The sequence below is a fragment of the Arvicola amphibius genome, chromosome 2, assembly GCF_903992535.2.
Source record: "Arvicola amphibius chromosome 2, mArvAmp1.2, whole genome shotgun sequence".
NCBI lineage: Eukaryota > Metazoa > Chordata > Mammalia > Rodentia > Cricetidae > Arvicola > Arvicola amphibius.
In genome coordinates, this window is record NC_052048.2 from 75,111,262 (window position 1) to 75,132,971 (window position 21,710).

The 21,710-nt window shown below is 45.2% G+C and overlaps 1 protein-coding gene and 2 long non-coding RNA genes across 7 annotated transcripts in view; 1 reads left to right on the top strand and 2 right to left on the bottom strand.

Moving 5' to 3' along the window:
* Nucleotides 1–705: 705 nt before the first annotated feature.
* Nucleotides 706–3,830, bottom strand: LOC119806982. Its single transcript, XR_005284289.1, has 2 exons — nt 3,588–3,830; nt 706–2,035 (listed from the first exon to the last, which is right to left on the bottom strand). It is a non-coding gene; the product is annotated as an uncharacterized LOC119806982 (long non-coding RNA).
* Nucleotides 3,831–9,229: 5,399 nt separating this feature from the next.
* LOC119806979 lies at nt 9,230–10,272 on the bottom strand. The gene is made up of 3 exons (XR_005284286.1): nt 10,132–10,272; nt 9,823–10,040; nt 9,230–9,683 (listed from the first exon to the last, which is right to left on the bottom strand). It is a non-coding gene; the product is annotated as an uncharacterized LOC119806979 (long non-coding RNA).
* A 1,504-nt stretch (nt 10,273–11,776) lies between these two features.
* Nucleotides 11,777–21,710, top strand: part of Elmod3 (ELMO domain containing 3) — a 34,930-nt gene continuing 24,996 nt past the window's right edge. Inside the window, exons 1-5 of one of the 5 annotated variants that reach the window (XM_038320240.1) lie at nt 11,777–11,908; nt 12,909–13,035; nt 15,541–15,828; nt 17,422–17,496; nt 18,453–18,522. In XM_038320240.1, the coding sequence (XP_038176168.1) occupies nt 15,775–15,828; nt 17,422–17,496; nt 18,453–18,522 (199 nt within the window). In that variant the 5' untranslated portion in view covers nt 11,777–11,908; nt 12,909–13,035; nt 15,541–15,774. Of the gene's footprint in view, nt 11,925–12,908; nt 13,036–15,540; nt 15,829–17,421; nt 17,497–18,452; nt 18,523–21,710 lie in introns of all 5 variants that reach the window. The other 4 variants (XM_038320241.1, XM_038320242.1, XM_038320243.1 and 1 more) reach the window with 4 other exon arrangements.

Here is a 21,710-nt window from a genome sequence, read left to right on the forward strand (position 1 = left end):
TTTGCTAAGATCAAGTGTAGTGTTGCAATGGCAGATTCCCTCACCCTCTCGCCAGGGTTTGTCTTCTGGCTCACAGATGTGGTCAAATCGCTTCTAGGTGAGAGAGCACTGGGTGAGAGATAGGTCTATTAATGATAAAGGTGCTCGGAGGCCAGGGTTGAAGGTAGGAAGGCCGTGTCCAGCCCACCACGTTTCCCTGTGTTCCACACTCCTCACTCATTTTTGTCTTCTGTTCTTTTGAGACAAGGTCGTGTGTAGGCCCGTCTTTCCTAGAGCAGGACTACAGTCACAGTTCAGCTCTGTCACTAGCTTGAAATTCACACCTCTTCTCAGGCCATCCACATAATTACAAAGAGAAGGAGCAGCGTATCCTGAGCCTTCGTTGTCTGGAAGTGTACGTGTCTGCTCTGGATTCTAACCATGGCCAGAGAACTTGGCTGTCACACCATGTAGAAATATGGGCCCACAATCCACTCTCTCTTATCAATTTTAATAAAATCTGTGCTTCTGCAATAGAGCAGATGATTACACCTGGCTTGGGTAAAGACCTTCCTAATTACCCAAATTACCAGTCGTTGGAAATCTAGTTTATGGGATAGAGATACGTTTGGGCACTGTGTCTCAGAGCCATACTTTTTTGTCAAGATAAATTATAATGCTTTAGGAATTAAAAATGTTGGGCGGAAATGAGGAGAGAACACAAGGTACGAACGAACTCACGTGTTCGAGTTTATTAAGAGGATTATGTGCTCGCGAGCTTGGTGAAAATGGTGTGGACAGAAGGACAAGAGAGCGTGGGAATGGCGCGTTTAGCTTTTAAAGGTTCCCCAGCACATGTGCACTAGGGGGAAAGATGTGTCCACGTCAGACACTGATGACAGGCGACATTACGCCCTGCGCCTGTGTACGGGGGGCTTCTGTGTCAGACACTGGTGACGCAGATGGTGGGCGACCCACGCATGTCTACGGGGGTACATGCACCGGCTTAGGAACCCGAAAGTGCAGCCTTATGGGTGGCTAAAGGAATTACAGGAGTAATCATTCTCCCAAAGTCTATAGTCTCCTACTTAAAGGAGAAAAGAATCTCCTGAGTTGAAAATGTTTCTTCTGCTGGTTTAGAGCACCTCTTAAATCTTTTACATTGTATCAAAATCTAAAGTTCTTTAACATATGCATTAACTCCCAACATTTACAAGTGTGTTAAACTTTTCTCAACAGTTGACAAGTCAATATCATAATTCTTAGCATTGTCAATCAATACCAACTTTTTTTTTTTTTCGAGACAGGGTTTCTCTGCAGCCTTTTTAGAGCCAGTCCTGGAACTAGCTCTTGTAGACCAGGCTGGACTCGAACTCAGAGATCCGCCTGCCTCTGCCTCCCGAGTGCTGGGATTAAAGGCGTGCGCCACCACCGCCCGGCTCAATACCAACTTTTCCAAATATCATTCGGTCAGTACCATGATTCTCAGCATCACTGGTCAATACTAACTTTTCTCAGCATCTTATATGTAGTTACAAATAACAGGTCAATACTGGTAAGAGTACAATGACATTGCTGTTATCAAATACCAGTTTCAGTCTCTGAGCAGCTGTTACATCCTTAGGCTGCCTCTTTCTTAACTGAAGCAGGCTTCAGTCATTTCTTATTTTGAGTCTTTCTTTCCCTAAGGGAAAGCTTAGGTCTTAGTTCATCAGGTCCAATATTTTAACAAAAATGAGTTCTGTGTCCCAGAGACTAAAACAGTCAAATGTTCAGTCTGCATCTTAGTTCCAAGCAAATAGGACTCAGACTGCAGCAAGTTGCAGCCATAGCAGTCACCTCAGCAGGGTCTCCGTGTCTGGAATCTCTGGAGGCAGAATGGCGCCGTGCAGTGTAGAGTGGGCTGGGAATGTCAGATCACAGGTTCCTCCTTGGTCTCCTTTTATTTTGTTTCTCCTGCTGGGCCATTATCAGCTATGATGTCATCAGGTCGGGTATTCTTCTGCTGAATGCCTAGAACCAGTTGCTCTGGAAACCATCTCGTTTTATCTTCATCCTGGGAAAAAAAACCACAGACATGCCCTCAACCCCAAATTAATATGGGGTCTGGCCCTCTCCATATTCCAGTGCAAGGGTCTCTCCACCTTGCTTTAGCAAAGGTTGTCTTTGTACTATTATGCCACAATCTGTCCACTGCTGGTCACTTATGGACATCCATATTTAGAAAATTTAGTGTAAATAGTGCATTTACATTAAATTTAATATTTAAGGCATCATATTGCATCTGAGGATACAACTCTCCTGCTTTTATCTTTTGGAGTTGTGTTTTCAAGGAGCTATGCACATGCTCCACAATTCCTTGCCCCTGAGGATTATAAGGAATGCCAGTCTTATGTACAATATTCCATTGGGTGCAAAAATTTTTGAAATGCTCTGTTAACATATCTGGACCCACTGTCTGTTTTTATTACTTTTGGGGTTCCCATGCATGAAAAGCATTTCAAGCAATGAGTTATTACATGCTTGGCAGCTTTCCCAGTTTATGCAGTGGCCATCATGAATCCTGAATACATATCGATTGTCACATGTACATATCTCAAGTTTCCAAATTCAGGAACATGAGTTACATCCATCTGTCATATATGATTAAGAAGCAGTCCTCGGGGATTTATCCCAAAATGAGGCACAGGTAGATATTGTGGGCATCTCTCACATTGCTTAACAATTTGGCGAGCAGCTTCCCTGGTCTATTTAAATTGCTTTGTTAAACTTAAACTGTTTTGATGGTGCAAGTCATGCAACTGCTGAGCAAGCTCAATCTGAGATAGAGCAATTATTTTTGTAAATTAGTCAGCTAAAGCATTACCTTCAGCTAATGGACCAGGAAGATTTAAATGTGCTCTGATATGTCCCACAAAACATGGTAACTTTCTATGTTGTATGGTCTAGTGAATCTGCTGAAACAATACCTTAACTTGTTTATTGCTAGTCCCTATATAAGGGACTGTTTCCAATATTTGCAAAGTATTATAAATATACCGGCTGTCAGTATATAGATTAAAAGCCTCATTTGCAAAAATTTTTAAACACTAAAGCTACAGCTTGCAGCTCAACTATTTGAGCTGAAGCTGGTTCTGTCTGTACCATGCGCCCTTTACCATTGACCACATAAGCAGCCTTCCCATTAGATGAGCCATCAGTGAAAATTAACAAAGCATCCTTTATGGGATCTCTTGCCACTGTTTTAGGAAATGAATGAATGCAGTTGTGTAAACTGCAGTCAGCTGGGAAAAGATTATCAGTCTGACCTTGAAACTGAGCAAATGCAATTGCCCAACAATCAGTATTTTGGAATAACAATTCAATTTGCTGCTTAGTATAAGGAACGTTGATCACAGCTGGTTCCTTGCCAAAATATCTCCTAGATTCTATCCTGCTCTTCTGTGCTAAGCATGATACTGCTTCAAAATAAGGATTTAATACTTTAACTGGTGATACAGGAAGATGCAGCCACAGAAGTGGTCCATTTGCCATAAAACTGTGGTAGGAGCTACTCTTGTAAGTGAAATACATGCATGACATGTTTGGTTGTAATCAGTATAACATACCTGTTGTTCCCATATACCCTGCTCTATCTGTGAGAGAATCTGTCTGGCAGCTTCTGAAAACTGCCTGCTGGAATTTGGGTCGCTGTCTCCTTAAGGATTTCCCTTGGAGGCTCAAGGTTTACTGTAGAACTATCCAGTTATGCCAGCACCACTTGTTAAATATGCTTTCTTTTTTTCCATTTGATATTTTTTGCTTCTTTTTCAAAAATCAGGTGTTCGAAGATGTGTGGATTGATATCCGGGTCTTCTATTTGGTTCCATTGGTCCTCCTGTCTGTTCTTATGCCAATATCAGGCTGTTTTCAGTACGGTAGCTCTGTAGTAGAGTTTGAAGTCAGGGATTGTGATGCCTCCAGAAGTTCTTTTATTGCACAAGATTGTTTTGGCTATCCTAAGTTTTTTGCTTTACCAAATGAAGTTGAGTACCATTCTTTTGAGGTCTTTTGAAGAATATTGTTGGGATTTTGATGGGCATTGCATTGAATCTGTAGATTACTTTTGGTACTGTCCCATTTTATTAATTGAGTGCTCACTACTCACATATCCATGTGTGGTGAAATTTTTTCTCATGTGTTCCTCACGTTCTCCTCCTTATTTCTGATCCCTTCTCCAGCATTTCTTAGGGTTCAGCGGTCAGTCCCACGTCGCAGGCACCACTGTCAGTGCCTGATGCCCCAACATAAAGTGTTTTTCTCTCTCTGGACTGGCATGGAGGCATGGGAATAACTGAGACACAATTGACACAGCAATATTGGAACGAAGTCTCAGGTTTCATTCAAATCTTGAAGATCACCCGCATTTATTATCCAATCACCTTTTATCTCCCAAGGTGAACTAAGGTGAAAGTTCATTAACATTCTCTTTTCAGGGTAGCAGTACTACAGTCACATCTACAGCTCTGTCACTAGCTTGGAATTAATGCCTCTTCTCAGGCGAAGGAGCAGCATATCCTGAGCCTTTGTTAGGGTAGCAACAGCCTGTCTTGAAGGGTACATGTCTGCTCTGGATTCTAACCATGGACAGAGAACTTGGTTGTCACACCATATAGAAAGATGGGCCTACAAGAAGGTTAAGTAATTTGGCAAAAAAAAATACAGCTAGTAAGCAGCAGCAGTAAGTGATCTTCTCTTCCTGCCATTTTCTCCTTAGTTTTCATTAGCTTTCAGGATGTTTTATTTATTCCACACTTCTGTTCTGTCAATCCGTTTTTCATTACCTTGAGGCTGGGTAATATTCTGTGGAATGGGGTTATAAGGAGGCATGATGGCACATGCCTGTATCTGCAGCACTTGGGAAGTTGAGGGAGGTAGAAATGTCAGAAGTTTGAGGTTATTCTTGGCTAGTTTGTGAGTTTAAGACCACCCAGGACTACATGAGACACTACCTAAGGTCCAAGCTTCAGTGAAGTTCAGAAAGTGCTGCATCTGGTGTCCTACCTGCTGTTGGAGTCCCAAATTGGTGCAGGGTATCACATGACAAAAATCATGTGACAGTGTTTCCTCTAGTTCCTGTCCTTCCTGTTTTGTTTTGAGACAGAGTCTAAGTAGACCTCAAACTTACAGAGATCTGTCTGCTTCTTCCTCTACCTCCTAAGTGTTGCGATTAAAGATGTATGACACCATGCCTGGAAATTTTTAAATTATATGAATTGTAATTTTCATAAAAGTCAAAATGAAGTCTTTTGGAGAGGACAAAAGATATACCCAAGTACCAGATCCTATTTGCACATTGCAGTTCAGAGGCACAAGCAGCTCCGCCATGCTAGTGGTGCAATGTGCAAGGATCAGAGGGCGGTGGTGGCGCACGCCTTTAATCCCAGCACTTGGGAGGCAGAGGCAGGCGGATCTCTGTGAGTTCGAGACCAGCCTGGTCTACAAGAGCTAGTTCCAGGACAGGCTCCAAAGCTACAGAGAAACCCTGTCTCGAAAAACCAAAAAAAAAAAAAAAAAAAGGATCAGAGCACAAGTGGCTCTGCCATGTTGGACTGGGCGTGGCAAGCAGACAGTACCTGATTTTTGACCTAGGAATGTCACAGCTTAGATTCTTAAGCACTTAACGATTTAAAGGCGCAAATCAAAAATGTTCCTGGATAGTAAAAAATTATAGATTCACAATAGGACAGATTCAGACATAAATGGCCTCTAAATGGGTCACAATGTTGGATGACTGTATGTAGGCTTGGGAGAGAAAAGAAAATATTTAGAGAATAAAGTTGATGCCTTAAAAAAGGGTAAAGTCTTTAAAGAGACAAAATAAAGTGACAGAGTAAAAATAAGCCACATAAAAATGGAAAAAATCACAGTGTCTGGATTATGTATTTTATTGTTTTCTTTAAAACTTTTGACTGTGAAGGAGCTAAATACATAAAAAAACCATTTCATTAAATGAGCTGCTAAGCTGAACCTGTATATATGTTCTAAAGGTATCTTGACTTTAGAATTTGGATCTAAGGATATCATGCTTTGGAAAAGAGTTTCTTCTTTTGTTTTCACAGAGGATGAAACCCTGTGGATTCTATCCCAATATGGTTTGATAGACCATGCCCTCCTGAAAGGTCACCATGAACACCTTTAGAAAATTATTTCACCCAACATGTTATACCATGAAAGACCTAATTAACAGCGCCCTATACAGCAGGAAGAAGTTTGGAGAAAAATAACTACATCCATATTCCCAGATATTGTTTATAAATGTTTTTAACATTTAAAAGGGGGATATGATATAGATATGAGTAATTTGCATTGATATGAATTTTGCTTTAGTTATCTAAATTTAAGGTCAATTTTATTATATATATATATGTATTTCTGATCTTGATTAAGGTATTGTGATTGTGTAGTTCATTTAAAAATGTAATGTATAATTAAGAAATATAGGTTAATAGATAATCATCTATAATAGTTAAGTTTGTAGTCATGTTAGATTTTCTAGATGTGCACAGATATATTTCAGATAGGCATTCTTCATATCTTTCAAAGACTACAGATTATGGCATTTAATGCTTTAATAACTTAGGGCTTTTCATGACAATGAGACACGTCTGCTCCTGGCAGCACTAGCTACTTCAAGAGGAAGATGGGCATCAAAGAGGCTCCTTACGGAGTTTGATAGCCATTTGGGTAAGAAACTGCTCTTGCCTGGACTGTTGCATAAACTGGACACAGAGAACCCGCAGAGTAAGGACTGCTGAACTTGCCTAAAGGTAAGATGGTCTTTCGGGGTTCCTGATTCGTGAAAGAGTCTACAAGGCATTCTTCAGGACACAGCAGATAGTGACTGAACTGCCTTCGGAATTTCCTGCTTCGTGGAAATGTCTGCTGGATACTATAGGCCTGTAGGCTGAAGATGGATGCCCCAATGGTACAGAGGAACTTTGGGTGACTGTCCAGGCAGTGAGATGTCTCTGTCATTTCTAGAGTTTGGAAGTTGCTTATTTCTTGTTTACTTAGGTAATATTATATCCTTCTGGAGTCTTTGATGGAGTTGAAGAATGGATAGTTATAGTTTTTATAGTTATTATAAAAATGGATAGTTATAGTTTTTCTTAGTTATTATAAAAGATAAAATAGATATAAATATTGTAAATGTAATACTTGCTTGTAATATAACTGTTTTGTTATATATAATTTTGCTATGTTAAAGTTAAAGCCTTTCTTTTTTGTTTAAACAGAAAAAGGGGAAATGATGTAGGTGGGTCTTCTATCTATCTGTTGTTTCATTGGTTAATTAATAAAGAAAACTGCTTGGCCTGATAAATCAGAACATAGGTAGGCGGAGTAGACAGAACAGAATGCTGGGAGGAAGAAGGCAGTGAGGCAGATGCCATGACTCTCCTCTCTGAGACGGATGCTGATTAAAATCTTCCAGGTAAGCCACCATCTTGCGGTGCTACACACATTATTAGAAATTGATTAATCAAGATGTTAGTTAGCCAGTAAGAGGCTAGACCTAATGGGCCAGGCAGTATTTAAATGAATACAGTTTGTGTGTTGTTATTTCGGGTGTAAAGCTAGCTGTGCGGGAGCCAGGCGGGATGAAAAGCAGACCTGCTCACATCATCAGTACAGTCATTGAAAGTCATGAATACTCATGATTTAGAAAAAGGTTGATTTGATGGCAGACTGAGCAATGACCTGTCTAGTATTCTTTTCAATCTTTTTGTTATTAAAACTTTTTTCTCATTACTATTACTATTTTACTATTACTATTGCCATAGCCCAGGCTAGCCCTAGACTCACAGCAGTCTTCCTGAGTGCTGGGTTTGCAGACATGAACCAGCATGCCTGGCTTCAGGTTGGTATTCTATAAGCCCTGCATTTTTTATTTTATCATTCTGGTTGGCACAATGTCTGCTTTCTAATATGTGAGATTACAGCACTGAGTTTAATCTGGACTGCAGAGGGATATTCTGTCTCAACAACAACCATAACCACATCAAAACAAAACCTCACACCATCTTGTGAATGGCCAATTTGTGACCACAGGGGTAGTTTATGTTGGAAAGGATCTTGTGCAGTCGAAATGACATTGTAGTGCCCTGTGTGCTTTACAGGGTCACAGTAAATGCTCACTCATTTTTCCTTTTATTTTTTTGTGCAGACCTTTCTTCTTTCCTTCCTTGCTTTCTATCTTTTTCCTTTCCTTTTTCTTTCTTTCTTTTTTTATTTCTTGAACCAAGGTAAATCCAGGTTGGCCATGCATAAACTCACAGATATGTGCCTGCCTCTTCTTCCCAAGTGCTGGGATTAAAGGCTTGTACCACCATGCCTGGCTCACCTTTGCATTAGCCATGTTGTAATCCCCAGAATTAAAATACTTTGCCTTTCTTCAACTATTCCCTGAAAAAAACTGACACACCAGACTTATCCTTTTTATTTGTTTGTTTTGTTTTTTTCAAAGCAGGGTTTCTCTGTGTAGCTTTGTTGCCTGTCCTGAAACTCTCTTGTAGACCAGGCTGGCCTGAAACTCACAGAGATCCACCTGCCTCTGCCTCTCAAGTGCTGGGATTAAAGGCATGTGCCACCACTGCCTGGCATTTTTTTTTTTAATGTTGAGACTGGAAGAGAAAGCTCCATGGTTAATAGTGCTTGCTGCTGTTTAAGAGAATTAGAATTCAGTTCTATGCACCATGGTCGGGTGGCTCAGAACTACCTGAGGTGCCAACTGCAAGGAATCCAATGTCCTCTTTGGTCATTACTGCCACCTGCTGGCACATGTACTTGCACACACATGGATATACACATAAATAAATAATAAAAAATATCCTATTTTTGTTTTTTTGTATTAGATAGGGTCTCCTGTATCCCCAACTGTAGTGCCATTTGTAGACGGAGCTGTGGGCCGCTTCCCAGCTCCCAGCTGCCTGGCTAGCTTATGCCCCAAAATAATTACACAGAAACTGTATTCTTTTAAACACTGCCTGGCCCATTAGTTTCAGCCTCTTACTGGCTAACTCTCACATCTTGCTTAACCCATTTCTAATAATCTGTGTAGCACCACAAAGTGGTGGCTTGCCGGGAAAGATTCAGCATGTCTGACCTGGTGGCTGACTTCAGGCGACTGTCTCACTGCCTTCTTCCTCCCAGCATTCTGTTCTGTCTTCCCCGCCTACCTATGTTCTGACCTATCAGGCCAAGCCGTTTTCTTTATTAATTAACCAATGAAAGCAACAGATAGATAGAAGACCCACCTACATTATCCAAATGCCTTCTGATTCTCCACCTCTCATGTGCTAGGATTACAGCCACACCCCCCATACCTGGTGTGTGCAATGTTAGGGGCTGAACCAAGGGCTTTATGCGTGTTAGGAAAGTACTCTAGCACATGATCCACATCCCAAGCCCAAAATGACTTTTAAGATTGTTCCTTCAGGAAAGCCGCAGCCCAGGCTGGACCTCTGACACACAGAGGGACGGAAACGGATCTGAAGCGTGATCTCTTCACCATGGATGCAGTCGAGGGGGAGTTTTTGGCCAAGAAGAAACTGGTGACCATCATCCCGAACTTCAGCATGGACAAGATATACCTGATTGGGGGGGACCTGGGGCCCTTCAACCCCGGCTTACCCATGGAAGTGCCCCTATGGCTGGCCATTAACCTGAAACAGAGACAGAAATGCCGTCTGCTACCTCCAGAGTAGATGCATGTAGCTGGATAACCTGACCCTGATGGAGATCAACAGCAGTGGGGCCTTCCTCACCCAGGCACTTAATCACATGTACAAAATCCGCACAAACCTCCAGCCCTCCGAGAGCACGCAGTCTTAGGACTTCTAGCTCGACTGAAGAGGCACTCAGCTCTGGACGCCTGTAGTTGTGGAGAGACAGGTGTGGACGCGGGTGGAGGAACTCAGGCACACTGCAAGCTCAACTTCCATGGATGTAGAAGCCACCAGCTTCCCCGTCATGGGAAGGAAAAGTCTGTGGCCCAGGACTTCTCGAATGAGCTCGAACCCCTGCGCATGTCATGCACAGCAAGTGTTCAGTTAAGTTCAGGGTCTTCAGGTTCGGCCTGTGAAAGCTGTGTAGTTGAGAACTGGGTCTTACCACAGGCTCTCCCAGCAGAGTCCAGCAGCACACCCTGCACGGGACCATTGGTGAGGACAGCGCCCCCGGCACGCTGAATCAGTGGGATGGCATGGAAGGCAATCTCACTGGAACCTCCTCGGGGGTAATATGCCCCTTGTATGTAGTGGTCAACCAGCAGGGCATGCATGGAAAAGGTGGTGTGGCTGGGGGTTACTCCTACAGAATGAAAGGAAAGAAAAGATGAGTGGGCAAGAGTGGTCACTTGGCACCATTCGGGAAGAAACAGGACTTCCTGTGAAGGGCCATGTGAGTCCACCCCAGGATCCCATGCTCCTGACGCAGGGCAGATTTTGAGCTTAGTGGGAATATAAATACACTCCCTGAAAACACTTTCCTGCAGACACCAAGGAAGTCACTGACACTGATGGCTAAAGAGAAAACTCGCCCTTGAGCAGTGTGACAGTTGCAACCTCAAAGCTGAAATGGAAGGATCACTGAATCAAAGCCAGACTAGCCTACAGAGAGGTCCAGACTAGCCTGAACAAAGTCAGAACCTGTCTCAGGGGATGAGCGATGTGAAGAAGAAAATGCACTGGGGATGTAGCTCAATTAGCAGAGTGCTTTCCTAGCATGCAGGAAGGCCTGGGTGTGCTCTCCAGCACCACAAAACCAGGCTTAGCTCTAATCCTAGCACTGGGAGGTGGAGGCAGAAGGATCAGGATTTAAGGGCACCCTTCACTACAAGAATTCAAAGCTTGCCTGGAAGATCCTGTATCAAAAAGGGAAAAACAGAAGGGCTTCTCCAAGTTTGAGCTTGGGCTTCATAGTGAGTTTGAAGCCAGCTCTGATCCAAAAGTGAGATCTTCACAAAAACCAAAAACCTTGGGAGCAACTCTACTCATCTACATCAGATGTCGGGATGACATCTCCCAAACTTTATAATCAAGCTTCAATCCTATGAACTGGGACTACACTTTGCCTGTCAAACCACTTGTTGGGTAATTTTCTGTGCTGTTTCCCATAACCCGAGTTTGCACAAGAACAGAGAATAAAGTTGGTTCTAGAACCAAGTAGGTGAAAGGTCTCTTACTCTGTGTCAGCTGTTATCTGAAGAGATTCCGACTGGAAGGGCTGGGACTAGGTTATGCCAATATCTTGGCGTGCCAAGGTTAGTGCCCACACCCAAAACTTCAGGAGCAAGGAATACTAAGATGTGGAGGTTCGTGTGCAAGTGAGTTTTTCCAGCACTTTTCTAATGGGCACATAGGTCCGTGCCCTGCATGAGAAGACCTGAGAGCAGTCCTGGAACCCACAGTCCCTCCAGCTGACCTTGTTAGAGAACCTTCTTCCTAGCCTCCTTGTCGGTCACCAGGGGTTCAGGTGGCCGCTTGAGGTCCGAAGCGAAAGGGTTCGGGGAGTTTGCGCCAGAGACCCACGTAAACCCTGCGGAGACCCGCCAGCAGCAGCGCGGCCAGCAGTAGCACGGTGAGCCACATCTTGCAGCCTGAGCTTGGAATATGGCCACTTCTCTGTCTGAGCTCTGTTTTATGCCCGAAGCTCCGCCCCGCTAGTTTATCATTAGAGAAACACCAAGCAAACTACGTCCAACGAACTTTTAGCAATGCCAGCGCAAAGCTGATCAAGACTGTCCATTCTCGCTCTTTGTACGACACGCAATTACCAAAGCCCGCTGGGAAGTGTAGTTCTAGCACGGGCCAGGAGACGCTTAGAGCCTGTGCGATGAGGCCCCACAGGTGATGAGGTGACCCTTACTGGAACGTTGGGAACTCGTCCGGTGAGCCAGGGTTATGGTGAGGAAGATGGGGTTGAGGGTGACAATGTGGGATGGAAATGGTCACCGCTGGGCCACAGTAGGCTGAAAGTTGCAGGTCTGATGGCGATCCCGATGGGAAGACCTGGTTTCTGGTGCCAGTTCTGTGATGGATTCGCCGAAACCTCCGAAGCAACTCATTGCTTTCCTCCACTTTCCCTTACAGGCATTGAGAAAGTTTCTGTTCCCGACTCCCCAGTGTTAGGAATATTTCTTAGATGAGCCTCTGCTGACGCAAATAATTCCAATCAGACCAAGTCGGAGAGAAAAAATATTCCCTAGTTGAATGCCCCGGGAAAGCACAGAGAGGGAAAGTGAGCAAGGGGGAGACCACGGGAAACCCGGAAACCACTTGTTCATTCTCTGAGGGGAAGTTTAAATAGCCTGTGGAATTGGTCTTGACCTTCCCTGGGGAGGGGTCACCCTTTGGCGGGCTTTGTTGACCTTCCCTGGAGAGGGGTCTTATGCCTGGATCCAGGATGAAGCCCCCAGGTAAACACCCACACAACCTCTGCCCCTTTGGATTTCTTGAAATGAAAGCCCTGTTGAGAACTGCACAAGCGCTCTTCTGAATCTGTCACTCACTGCGGGGCGCCGGGGTGGGGATGGGGACGGGATGGACCTGGTCCTTGAAGTTGCCCCTAGCTGGATCCCCTAATCACAACTACTCTGCAAGGGGCCTCTAAGTACCAAACCACCTAGGAACAAGACTCAAGAAAGACCGTCGGGGATCATCATGCCCATGTGTGCATTTGCATTTAAGATAAACCAGGTTCTAAATAACCTTTTTAAGTTAGCTCCAGAGGACAGTGTAGCTATTCTACCCTCTTATTGTTGCCCTTTGAGAAAAGTAGGTCCAAGATAAGTACTTGATTTGAGACTGTTTTTATAGGAAGCCCATTTCCTCAAACACCAACCATCAGGAGGAGGGACTTCATAACTGAGGATTTTGTCCCTTTCACAGGCCCCAGCAGTGCTCCAGTCGACCATGTAAAGCAGGGCATGCCTCTGTGATGCTTGGTTTGTTTCCCACACAGTGAGAGGAAAGCCTTCCTGAGCCTGCCCAGCAAACCTACCTGTGCCCCTGCCAGGTTAGCTGGTGTGTGTGTGTGTGTGTGTGTGTGTGTGTGTGTGATATCCTGTGCTGTCATCCAGGCCAAGATGGGAGGAAAGGAAAAGAGGGGTGGATGCTGAGGTTCCAGGGAGAGAAAGCTGGTTCCGGGGGATTCTGCAGGTCAGGGACTACCATGTCCTTCCTAGATCACAGCCCAAAAGCTGTCAGTGATCCCAGTTTGTTACTGGCAGCCAGACTTTGAGGAAGTTAGATCAGATTCCTCCAGTCGAGAGCCGACTCTGTGGAGATGCCTGTCTCCTGCCTTAGTCCTCCGAGCCTGTGAAGTATGACTGTCGGTTGTGTGAGAACCCTCCAGCCACGTTTTTCTTCCCTTGGTATTAAGGGTGGAATCTAGTGTCCTGCCGCTATGGTACAACCCGGGCCTTTCCACCTGACTCCTTGGTGTGGGTGTGAGCATGCCTGCCATATAGAAACAGAAAGGCCCGAGGAGGACTGCCAATTGCCCTGTTCTGTCTCTCTGTGCCTTGTGCCTTTGATGCTGGGTTTCTGACAGAACCAGGAACTAGGCCCATCAACCGGCAGTCATTACATCTTCATCTCCATAGTGCTAGGGGGCCACACTCAGGTCTCTACTCCCGAAGCAAGCTCTCTTACCGAAGCTCTCTTACCCACTGAGCCGTCTTCCCAGCCTCTTCTTGTTTTGCTCTTTAAAATTTTATTTAGTGTTGGGGGGAGAGGCAAGTGGAACTGTGTTTGCCATAGTGCCTGTGTGGAGTCAGAAAACAACTTGTTTCTCTTCTTCTACCATGTGGGTCCTTCTGGGGAATTGAACTCAGGTCGTCAGACTTGCTGGCATGCACCTCTACCCACTAAACCATTTCACCTGCCTTTATTCCATTTTTTACTGAGGCAAAGTCTTGCTATGTAGCCTCAGCTGGCCTGGAACTCCATGTAGATGAAGTGGCCCTAAAACTAAAAGTGATTCTCCCAACTCCTCCTCCAGGGGCATACACTACCATATTGAGGGTGATCTCTGATCTACATATTTTTAGCCATTGATGGGAATTGAACCCAGGATCTCACACATGATGAGCAATTCCTCTGAACTATGTCCCAGGCCTCATGTTTTTCTGTTGACCCACACACATCAATCCTTGCCACTAAGGTCTTGGGAACTCTTGTCCACGAGAAGACTGTCACAGTTTGACACAATCATCTGATGTGACAGGCGTCCATGATGTCTAGTCCCTCGTGATTGTGATGTGATCTTTGTCCTGCCCTAGTCCTGGACGACATGAGATGAAAGGCATAGCAGCAGGGCGGGAGTTCTCAGCTTTCCAAAGCGTTGTCCCAGCCCTTGAGAAGCAGAAGCGAGCCTCGGCTACATAGCAAGTCTGAGGCCAGACTGAACTGCTTCTCCACATCCTGTTTGTATATCCACATCCCTATGTCAGAGAGAGAGAAAGAGAGAAAGAGACAGAGAGAGAGAGAGAGAGAGAGAGAGAGAGAGGCAGAGAGAGAGAGAGGCAGAGAAAGAGAGGCTCATCAGCTAAAAACATTTGTTGCCCTTGCAAAGGACCAGGATTGAGCTCTCAGCACCTGCATGGCAGCCTATGAGCATCTGTAGCTCCATCTCCAGCTGATCCAATACGCTATGGATCTGTACATACATGATAGACACACCTGCATGAATAAAAATAGTAATTTCTAAAAATTGAGTGTGGTAGTGTGGTAACACATTATTGTAATCCCAGTGTTAGGACTGTGGAGACAGGCAGATCTCTAAAGCTCACTGGGTGGCCAGCCCAGCCTGCTTGTTGTTTTCCAGGCAAATGAGAAGTCCCATCTAAAAACCTAAACTGAGGAGATCCTGGGTTGTAACAGTACCTGGGATTATTAGGAACATGTGTGCTTGTGTGTGCACACATAAGTTGGGCTGAAGATATAGCTTAGTGGTAGGACACTCACTTGGCATGCATGAAGACCTGGATTTGATCGCCAGTACCACAACTACACACACACACACACACACACACACACACACACACAGAGTTGCTCATTTTGGTTTAGCAAGGTTTCGATACCTCTTTGCATTTTGAGTTTTTCTGTACCTCTGGGGAACAGGCCTAGATTGGTAAGCCCCAGAGCTCCTCCTGGGTCTAGCACCTGAACAAAGCCAGAGCTCCTCAGTGAAGTGCAATCTCCAGTCAGCCCCACCCCAGGAGCCAGCTAGGTCTCAGTGACGTCATGGCCAGAAACAGACCCCACTAGTCAGGTTAGTGCCACCACCGTCTAGATAGTCATAGTCCATCCCCAACGCCCTCCAGTCCTGTATGTCCCATGCAGTCCTGCGTTGTGGGCAGTAAGCAGTAGACATCTGGCTAAGCGTCCTGTTTATTTAGAATAGATTCACAGTTGATAGAAGATTTTAAAAGTCTTTTCCTCCTTGAATGGAGGTATAACTGAATGATGGAGCCAGTTTTTTCTTCTTTTCCCTGCCCCACCCCACTGTGTTTTCCAGAGTGAAGCTTCACATCCCCAGGGCTCCGCTCAGGACTCACAGAAACCTTCTGCACCTTGGTGATGGCACAAAGGGACTGTTTGCTTACTTGTAGCCTGCATGGCCGCCCAGAAGGAAGGCCGAGGTAGAGCACGTGGACCTGTGGCTCTCCTGGGAGCCTCAGAGCTCAGACCATCGAGTCAAACCCTTTCCAGAGCCTGAGGACAGGCTCGTCTGAGCCAGTGATCTTGAGGCATGAATGAGAAATCTTGCTCTGTTGGGACCGAGAACAAACTACGCGATGGACAGGTGAGCGCTCCTGCTCTGAGAAGGAGGTGCTGTTTGGGGGCTGTGCTGTTAATGAGACAGACAATGTGGAGTTTTAAAAATATTTAGGGGAAGTGATCAAATATCTTCATTCTTGGAGATCGTGGGCTGAAGGTGTGGTTCAGCAGTAAAGGAATTGCCTAGTGTGCCTGCAGCAGCAGGCTCTATTTCCAGGATCAGACAGAAAGACAGTCACACAGACAGACAGACAGACACGGGCAATTCTAAGCCACCATGGTGGGCCATCTGTGATGCTAACACTTGGGAGGTAGAGACAAAAGGATGAGGAACCCTAGCTCATCCTCAGCCACAGAATGAGTTCAAGGTCAGCCTGGCCTCCTGTGATCCTGTCTCAAAACCACAAGTTTCTGTCCACATGTCTGTGGTTTCTTGTTTACTGGGTTATTTGAAGATTCTTGTTTCCTCTTGCTTGGGTGGGGAATGGGGTTGGTGTCTGAAATTCCCTAAGAAATCAGTATTGCTTGGACTTACATCAATTAATTTAGCGTTCTCTTCCTTGTCATTCACTGGCTTTGGCTGATTGTCTGACTTAGCTTTTTAAATTTTATTTCTTTCTTTATTTAATGTGCATGGGTGTTTTGTGTGCATGTATGTCTTTGTGTGGGTGTCAGATCTTGGAGTTCCAGACAGTTGTGAGCTGCCGTGAGGGTGCTGGAAAAGCTCAGTGCTCTTAATCGCTGAGCCATCTCTTCAGCTCCCTTACTTAGTCTTTTTATTGCTGTGAAAAACACACCATGAGCAAAAGGAGAGGAAGGAGTTTAGTTCATCTTAGAGCTCACCACCCATTCCTAAGGAAAGTCAAGGAAGGAACCTGGAGGCAGGAACTGAAACACAGCCATAGAGAACACTAATGCTTACTGACTTGCTCCTCAGGCTCGCATTCAGCCTTCAGCCTGCTTTTTTACACCTTCCAGGATCTCCCAGGACATTCTGCCCACAGTGGCTGGGCCCTCCCTCATCAGTTGTTAATCAAGAAAGTATCAGTCAGACAGAGTGGCACAGCCATTTAATCCTGGCACTCAGGAGGCAAGCACAGGTAGAGTTGAGTTCAAAGTCACCTGAGTCTGCATAGTGAATTCCAGTCCAGCTGTAATTGACACCCTGTCTCAAAACAACAGACATGTCTAAAGGCCCGTACTTATGAGAGAGACGTTTAAGTAATCCTTTTATAGTTTTGTCCTCCCCTCTTCTACCCTTTATCCTCCCTTCCTTTCTCTTATGGTGGGTACCCTAGCCATATTCGTGCTACACAGTGTTAGACCTACCGTACTACATGTACAATGCTACATGCTTTTCTTCAGATCCTGTGAACCCAGTGTCTCAAGCCAAAGCCTGCAGCACCACCCCATCTGTGGGAGGTGAGGGTAGAGGTAGGCCTTCTGTTCTCCCGCCTCGACCTCCCAAGTGCACCACCACGTCTAAATGGTTTTTCTTTAGATTTCTCCAAAGTTCGTTTCTTTCTTATTCTAGGAAAAGATGAGGAATTTAAACCATGGTCTGTGGGAGATTGCTGCAGGAAGTTGATCCTGGTCTGTCTGTCTGTCTGTCTTGCAGGTGGAACGTGTCTCCGCTGGGCACTCTTCACTGTACAAGGACAGTGGCGCACTCATGGCTCTCAGAGGAGTTCCGGTATATATCACCCGCTCTTGCATGCCTCTGCTGCCAACCTAGGCTTCTGTGTACTGGGGCACAGGAGGGCATAGACTCCAGGAGCTCACATGTGGGCAAGCACAGACCTGACACACAGTGTCTGTCTGATAAGATCCTAGAACCCATAGGATGAGCATCGAATGCACTAGGGATGCCAAAGCACACCACTGTCCAAGGGAGCTGTGTGCCTCTGTGTTTATTAGCGTTCAACAGGACATGAGTTTGTCCCACACATTAACAAACTGCAACGCACAGTCAACGGTTTCCAGGAACTCCACTTTAAGAATATCTTTTGGCTGGAGGAGGTGGTGCAGGCCTGTGAGCCCGAGCCACATCAGAGTCTGAGATAGGAAGACAAGAGTTCAAGGCCTGCCTGTACAATATAGCGATACTCTGTCTTCAACAAAAACAAGATTGAATTATAACTGGGGTGTAGCTCAGTGTAGAATGAGTGTTTAGTGTGCACTCGGCTCTGAGCTCACGTGAGTGTGCACACGCACACGCAGTTAGGACTGAGGTAATCCACAGTAAAGTTGTTATCATGCCCACAAGCGGACCTGGGTTTGACGCACATAAAAGGCTAGGCATGGGGGCTGTGCTTGCAATCCTAGTGCTGTGGGGGCAGAGACGGGCAGATCTTGGGGCTCAATGGGCAGCTAGTCTAGCCTAAGTGGGGAGCCCCAAAGACCAGTGAGAGACCCTGTTGCAAAAAGCAAAGTGGAAGTCTCCTGAGTAACAAAACCCAAGTTCACCTCTGGCCTACGTGAGTACACACACACACACACACACACACACACACACACTTTTAAACATCAGAGCAGACTATATCCTTCCTGCCTCTCATTTCCAGAATGTTTCATATACAGTGGGTGGGAAGAGCTGTGTGGGGGAGACAGGAAATCTACCCTCACTCTAAAGGTCGCTTGCCCCTACAGATCTCTGAGCTGAAGAACCATGGCATTCTCCAGGCCCTGACCACAGAAACCAATGGATGGCAGCCAGGTGGTAAGGACTCCAAGGACCCCTGGGTTTGGGTGGGACCCAGATCAGAGCCACCAGGGATCTGCTTTCCCTCATCTGAATCCTCCTTGCTCCTGCCGTTTCAGAATTTTGTATGTGTTGTGGGAGAATTGTCAATCATGTTTTAAATAAATGCTGATTGGCCAGGCAGGAAGTATAGGCGGGTCAACCAGACAAGAAGTAGAGGTGGGGCTATGAGAACAGGAGTATTCTGGGAAGCAGGAAGCTCCCTCCTCACTCCTGCCCAGACTCCGAAGAGGCAACATGTGACCTGCCCAGCTGAGAAAGGTACCAAGCTGCATGGCTAACATAGTTAAGAATAATGGGTTAATATAAGCTACAAGAACTAATAAGTAGCCTGAGATAATGGGCCAATCAGTTTTATATCTTATAGAGATCTCTGTGTGATTTTCTTTGAGGCTTGCCGGCTGTGGGGTTCTGGGTGTGACAGAAACCCCAACAAGCAGGCCCCCTCGTGTTACAGAATGGCGCCCACGAGCAGGCCCCTCGTGTTACATGTATGTATCATTCCCCAACAAAAGTTAGAAACAGTGTTGGGTTAGGAGCCAGTTTATCTGTTGGCAGTTTGCTATGTGCTTCTGGGCAAGCCATGTAATATCAGTTTGCAGTGAAAAGTTTAAATTACATTATCTGTTTATGGGGGGAGTACGGGCCAGAGGATGACTTGCTGGAATCCGTCCTCTTCTCCCACTGTTCAGATCCAAGGATGAAATCAGGTTACCAACCTTGGAGGCATGAGCCATCTTACCAATAGAGCAGTGAGAATGTAAATACCTCTCATCCTTAAGAACAGTCTGAAAATGAGACAGTACATAGCCAGGCATGGTGGTGCTCACCTTTAATGCAAGCATTCAGGAGGCAGAGGCAGGCTGATCTCTGTGAGTTCAAGGCCAGCCTGGTCTACAAAGTGAGTTCCAGGACAGATAGGACTGTTCAACAGAGAAACCCTTCCCCCCACCACCAAAAAAATAGTGCTCTTGGCTAATTTCCATTTACAGGATGACTAAATCAATGCTGTTTAGCTGATGGATAAATGGGAGAGGCAAAATAAAGGAGTCAATTAAATAGTAAAATAAAGGAAAAGAAAAATGTGAACTGCATGAGTTATCCTAGAGATATTTGCTTCACACACACACACACACACACACACTCACACACATGCATGCACGCACACACACTTACTCCTGTGGGTCCCTATGTCATGTCAGGATCATCTTCTAGCTCCAAGAGGACAGGGATACATGGTTTGTCCATCTCTCTTCAGATTTTAGGCACCAACTAGATAAGGCTAGCTGAGACCTTGAACTTTGTGTTGCATAACTGTTGCAACGACAGATTCCCTCACCCTCTCACCAGGGTTTTTCTTCTGGCTCACAGATGTGGTCAAATCACTCGTAGGTGAGAGGTCCCTGGGTGAGAGGTAGGTCTATCAATGATAAAGGTGCTCAGTGCCAGAGTTGACGGTAGGAAGGCCGTGTCCAGCCCACCACGTTTCCCTGTGTTCCACACTCCTCACTTGTTTTCGTTTTCTTTTCTTTTGAGACAAGGCCTTGTGTAGGCCCGTCTTTCCTAGAGCTCATTCTATAGATCAGACTGGCCTTGAACTTGTTGTGATCCTCCTGCCTCTGTCTCCCTAGTGTTAGAGTGTACCACCTTGCTCTATCTCTTTTAAAGAATTATGTTTATGCATATATGCATGTGTGTGTATGTGTGTGTGTGCATGTGTGTGTCTGTGTGCCCGTGGAGGCCAGAATAGAGTATTGGATGCCTTGAAGCTAGAGTTACTGTCATCTATGAGTACCCCGTACAGGTGCTAGGAGCCAAACTGAGATCCTTTGGAAGAGCAGCAAGTGGTTTTAACTGCTAAGTCATCCCTCTCCAGTCTTTCCTCTCTGGAGAGGGAGCTGAGGACCAAACCCATGGCCTTGCACTTGCTAGGCAGATGCTCTGAGCCAAATCCCCAAGCCCTCATTCATGTCTTTTTGTTCATCTACTTTGTCCCTCATTTTTTCTCCCCATAGTCTTGCATGTTAAAAGTTGAACTTCATTTTCTCTATTCATACAAGACCAAGTCCTGTCGGCATTATATAACTAAATCGTTCTGAGTCTGTGTCTGCTACCCCGAGGCTGGAAGTAGCCATTGGGAATGTCCTCGCAGTCCATTCCTTAGGACCCTGAATCCATTTCCCCATTCCACTCTAACTTGCTGACCCGAGGCCATGGCTGTGTCAGTAACAACCCTAGACTGCATACCCACATAAGGAGTTGGAGAATTGCTCATGCTTACAACGGTCCCGTGAGAACTCACAGAATATTAAGTAATTTGGCCAAAATAAAATACAGCTAGTAAGCACCAGTGAGTGATCTCTTCCCACCATTTTCTCCTCAGTTTTCATTAGCTTTCAGGGTGTTTTATTTAATCCACACTTCTGTTCTGTCAATCAGTTTTTCATTAGTACAACAAAGCGCCAGAGGCTGGGTAATATTCTGTGGAATGGGGTTATAAGCAGGCATGATGGCACATGCCTATATCTCCAGCACTTGGGAAGTTGAGGGAGGTAGAAAGGTCAGAAGTTTGAGGTTATTCTTGGCTAGATTGTGAGTTCAAGACCACCCAGGGCTACATGAGACCCTACCTAAGGTCCAAGGTTCAGTGAAGTTCAGAAAGGGCTGTGTCTGGTGTCCTACCTGCTGTTGGAGTCCCAGATTGGTACAGGGTATCACATGACCAAAGTCATGTGACAGTGTCTCCTCTAGTTCCTATCCTTCCTGTTTTGTTTCAAGATAGGATCTAAGTAGACCAGGCTGGCCTAGAACTGACAGAGATCTGCCTGCCTCTGCCTCCATGTCCCAAGTGCTGCTATTAAAGATGTGTGACACCATGCCTGACAATTTTAAATTATATGAATTGTAATTTTTTTTAAAAGTCAAAATGAAGTCTTTTGAAAAGGACAAAAGATATACCCAAGCACCAGATCCTGTTTGCACAAAGTCATTGAATGTCATGAATGATTTTTTAAAAGGTTGATTCGATGGCAGACTGAGCGATGACCTGTTTAGTATTCTTTTCAATCTTTTTGTTATTAAAACTTTTTTCTCATTACTATTACTATTTTTAAGACATGGTCTTACCATAGCCCAGGCTAGCCCTA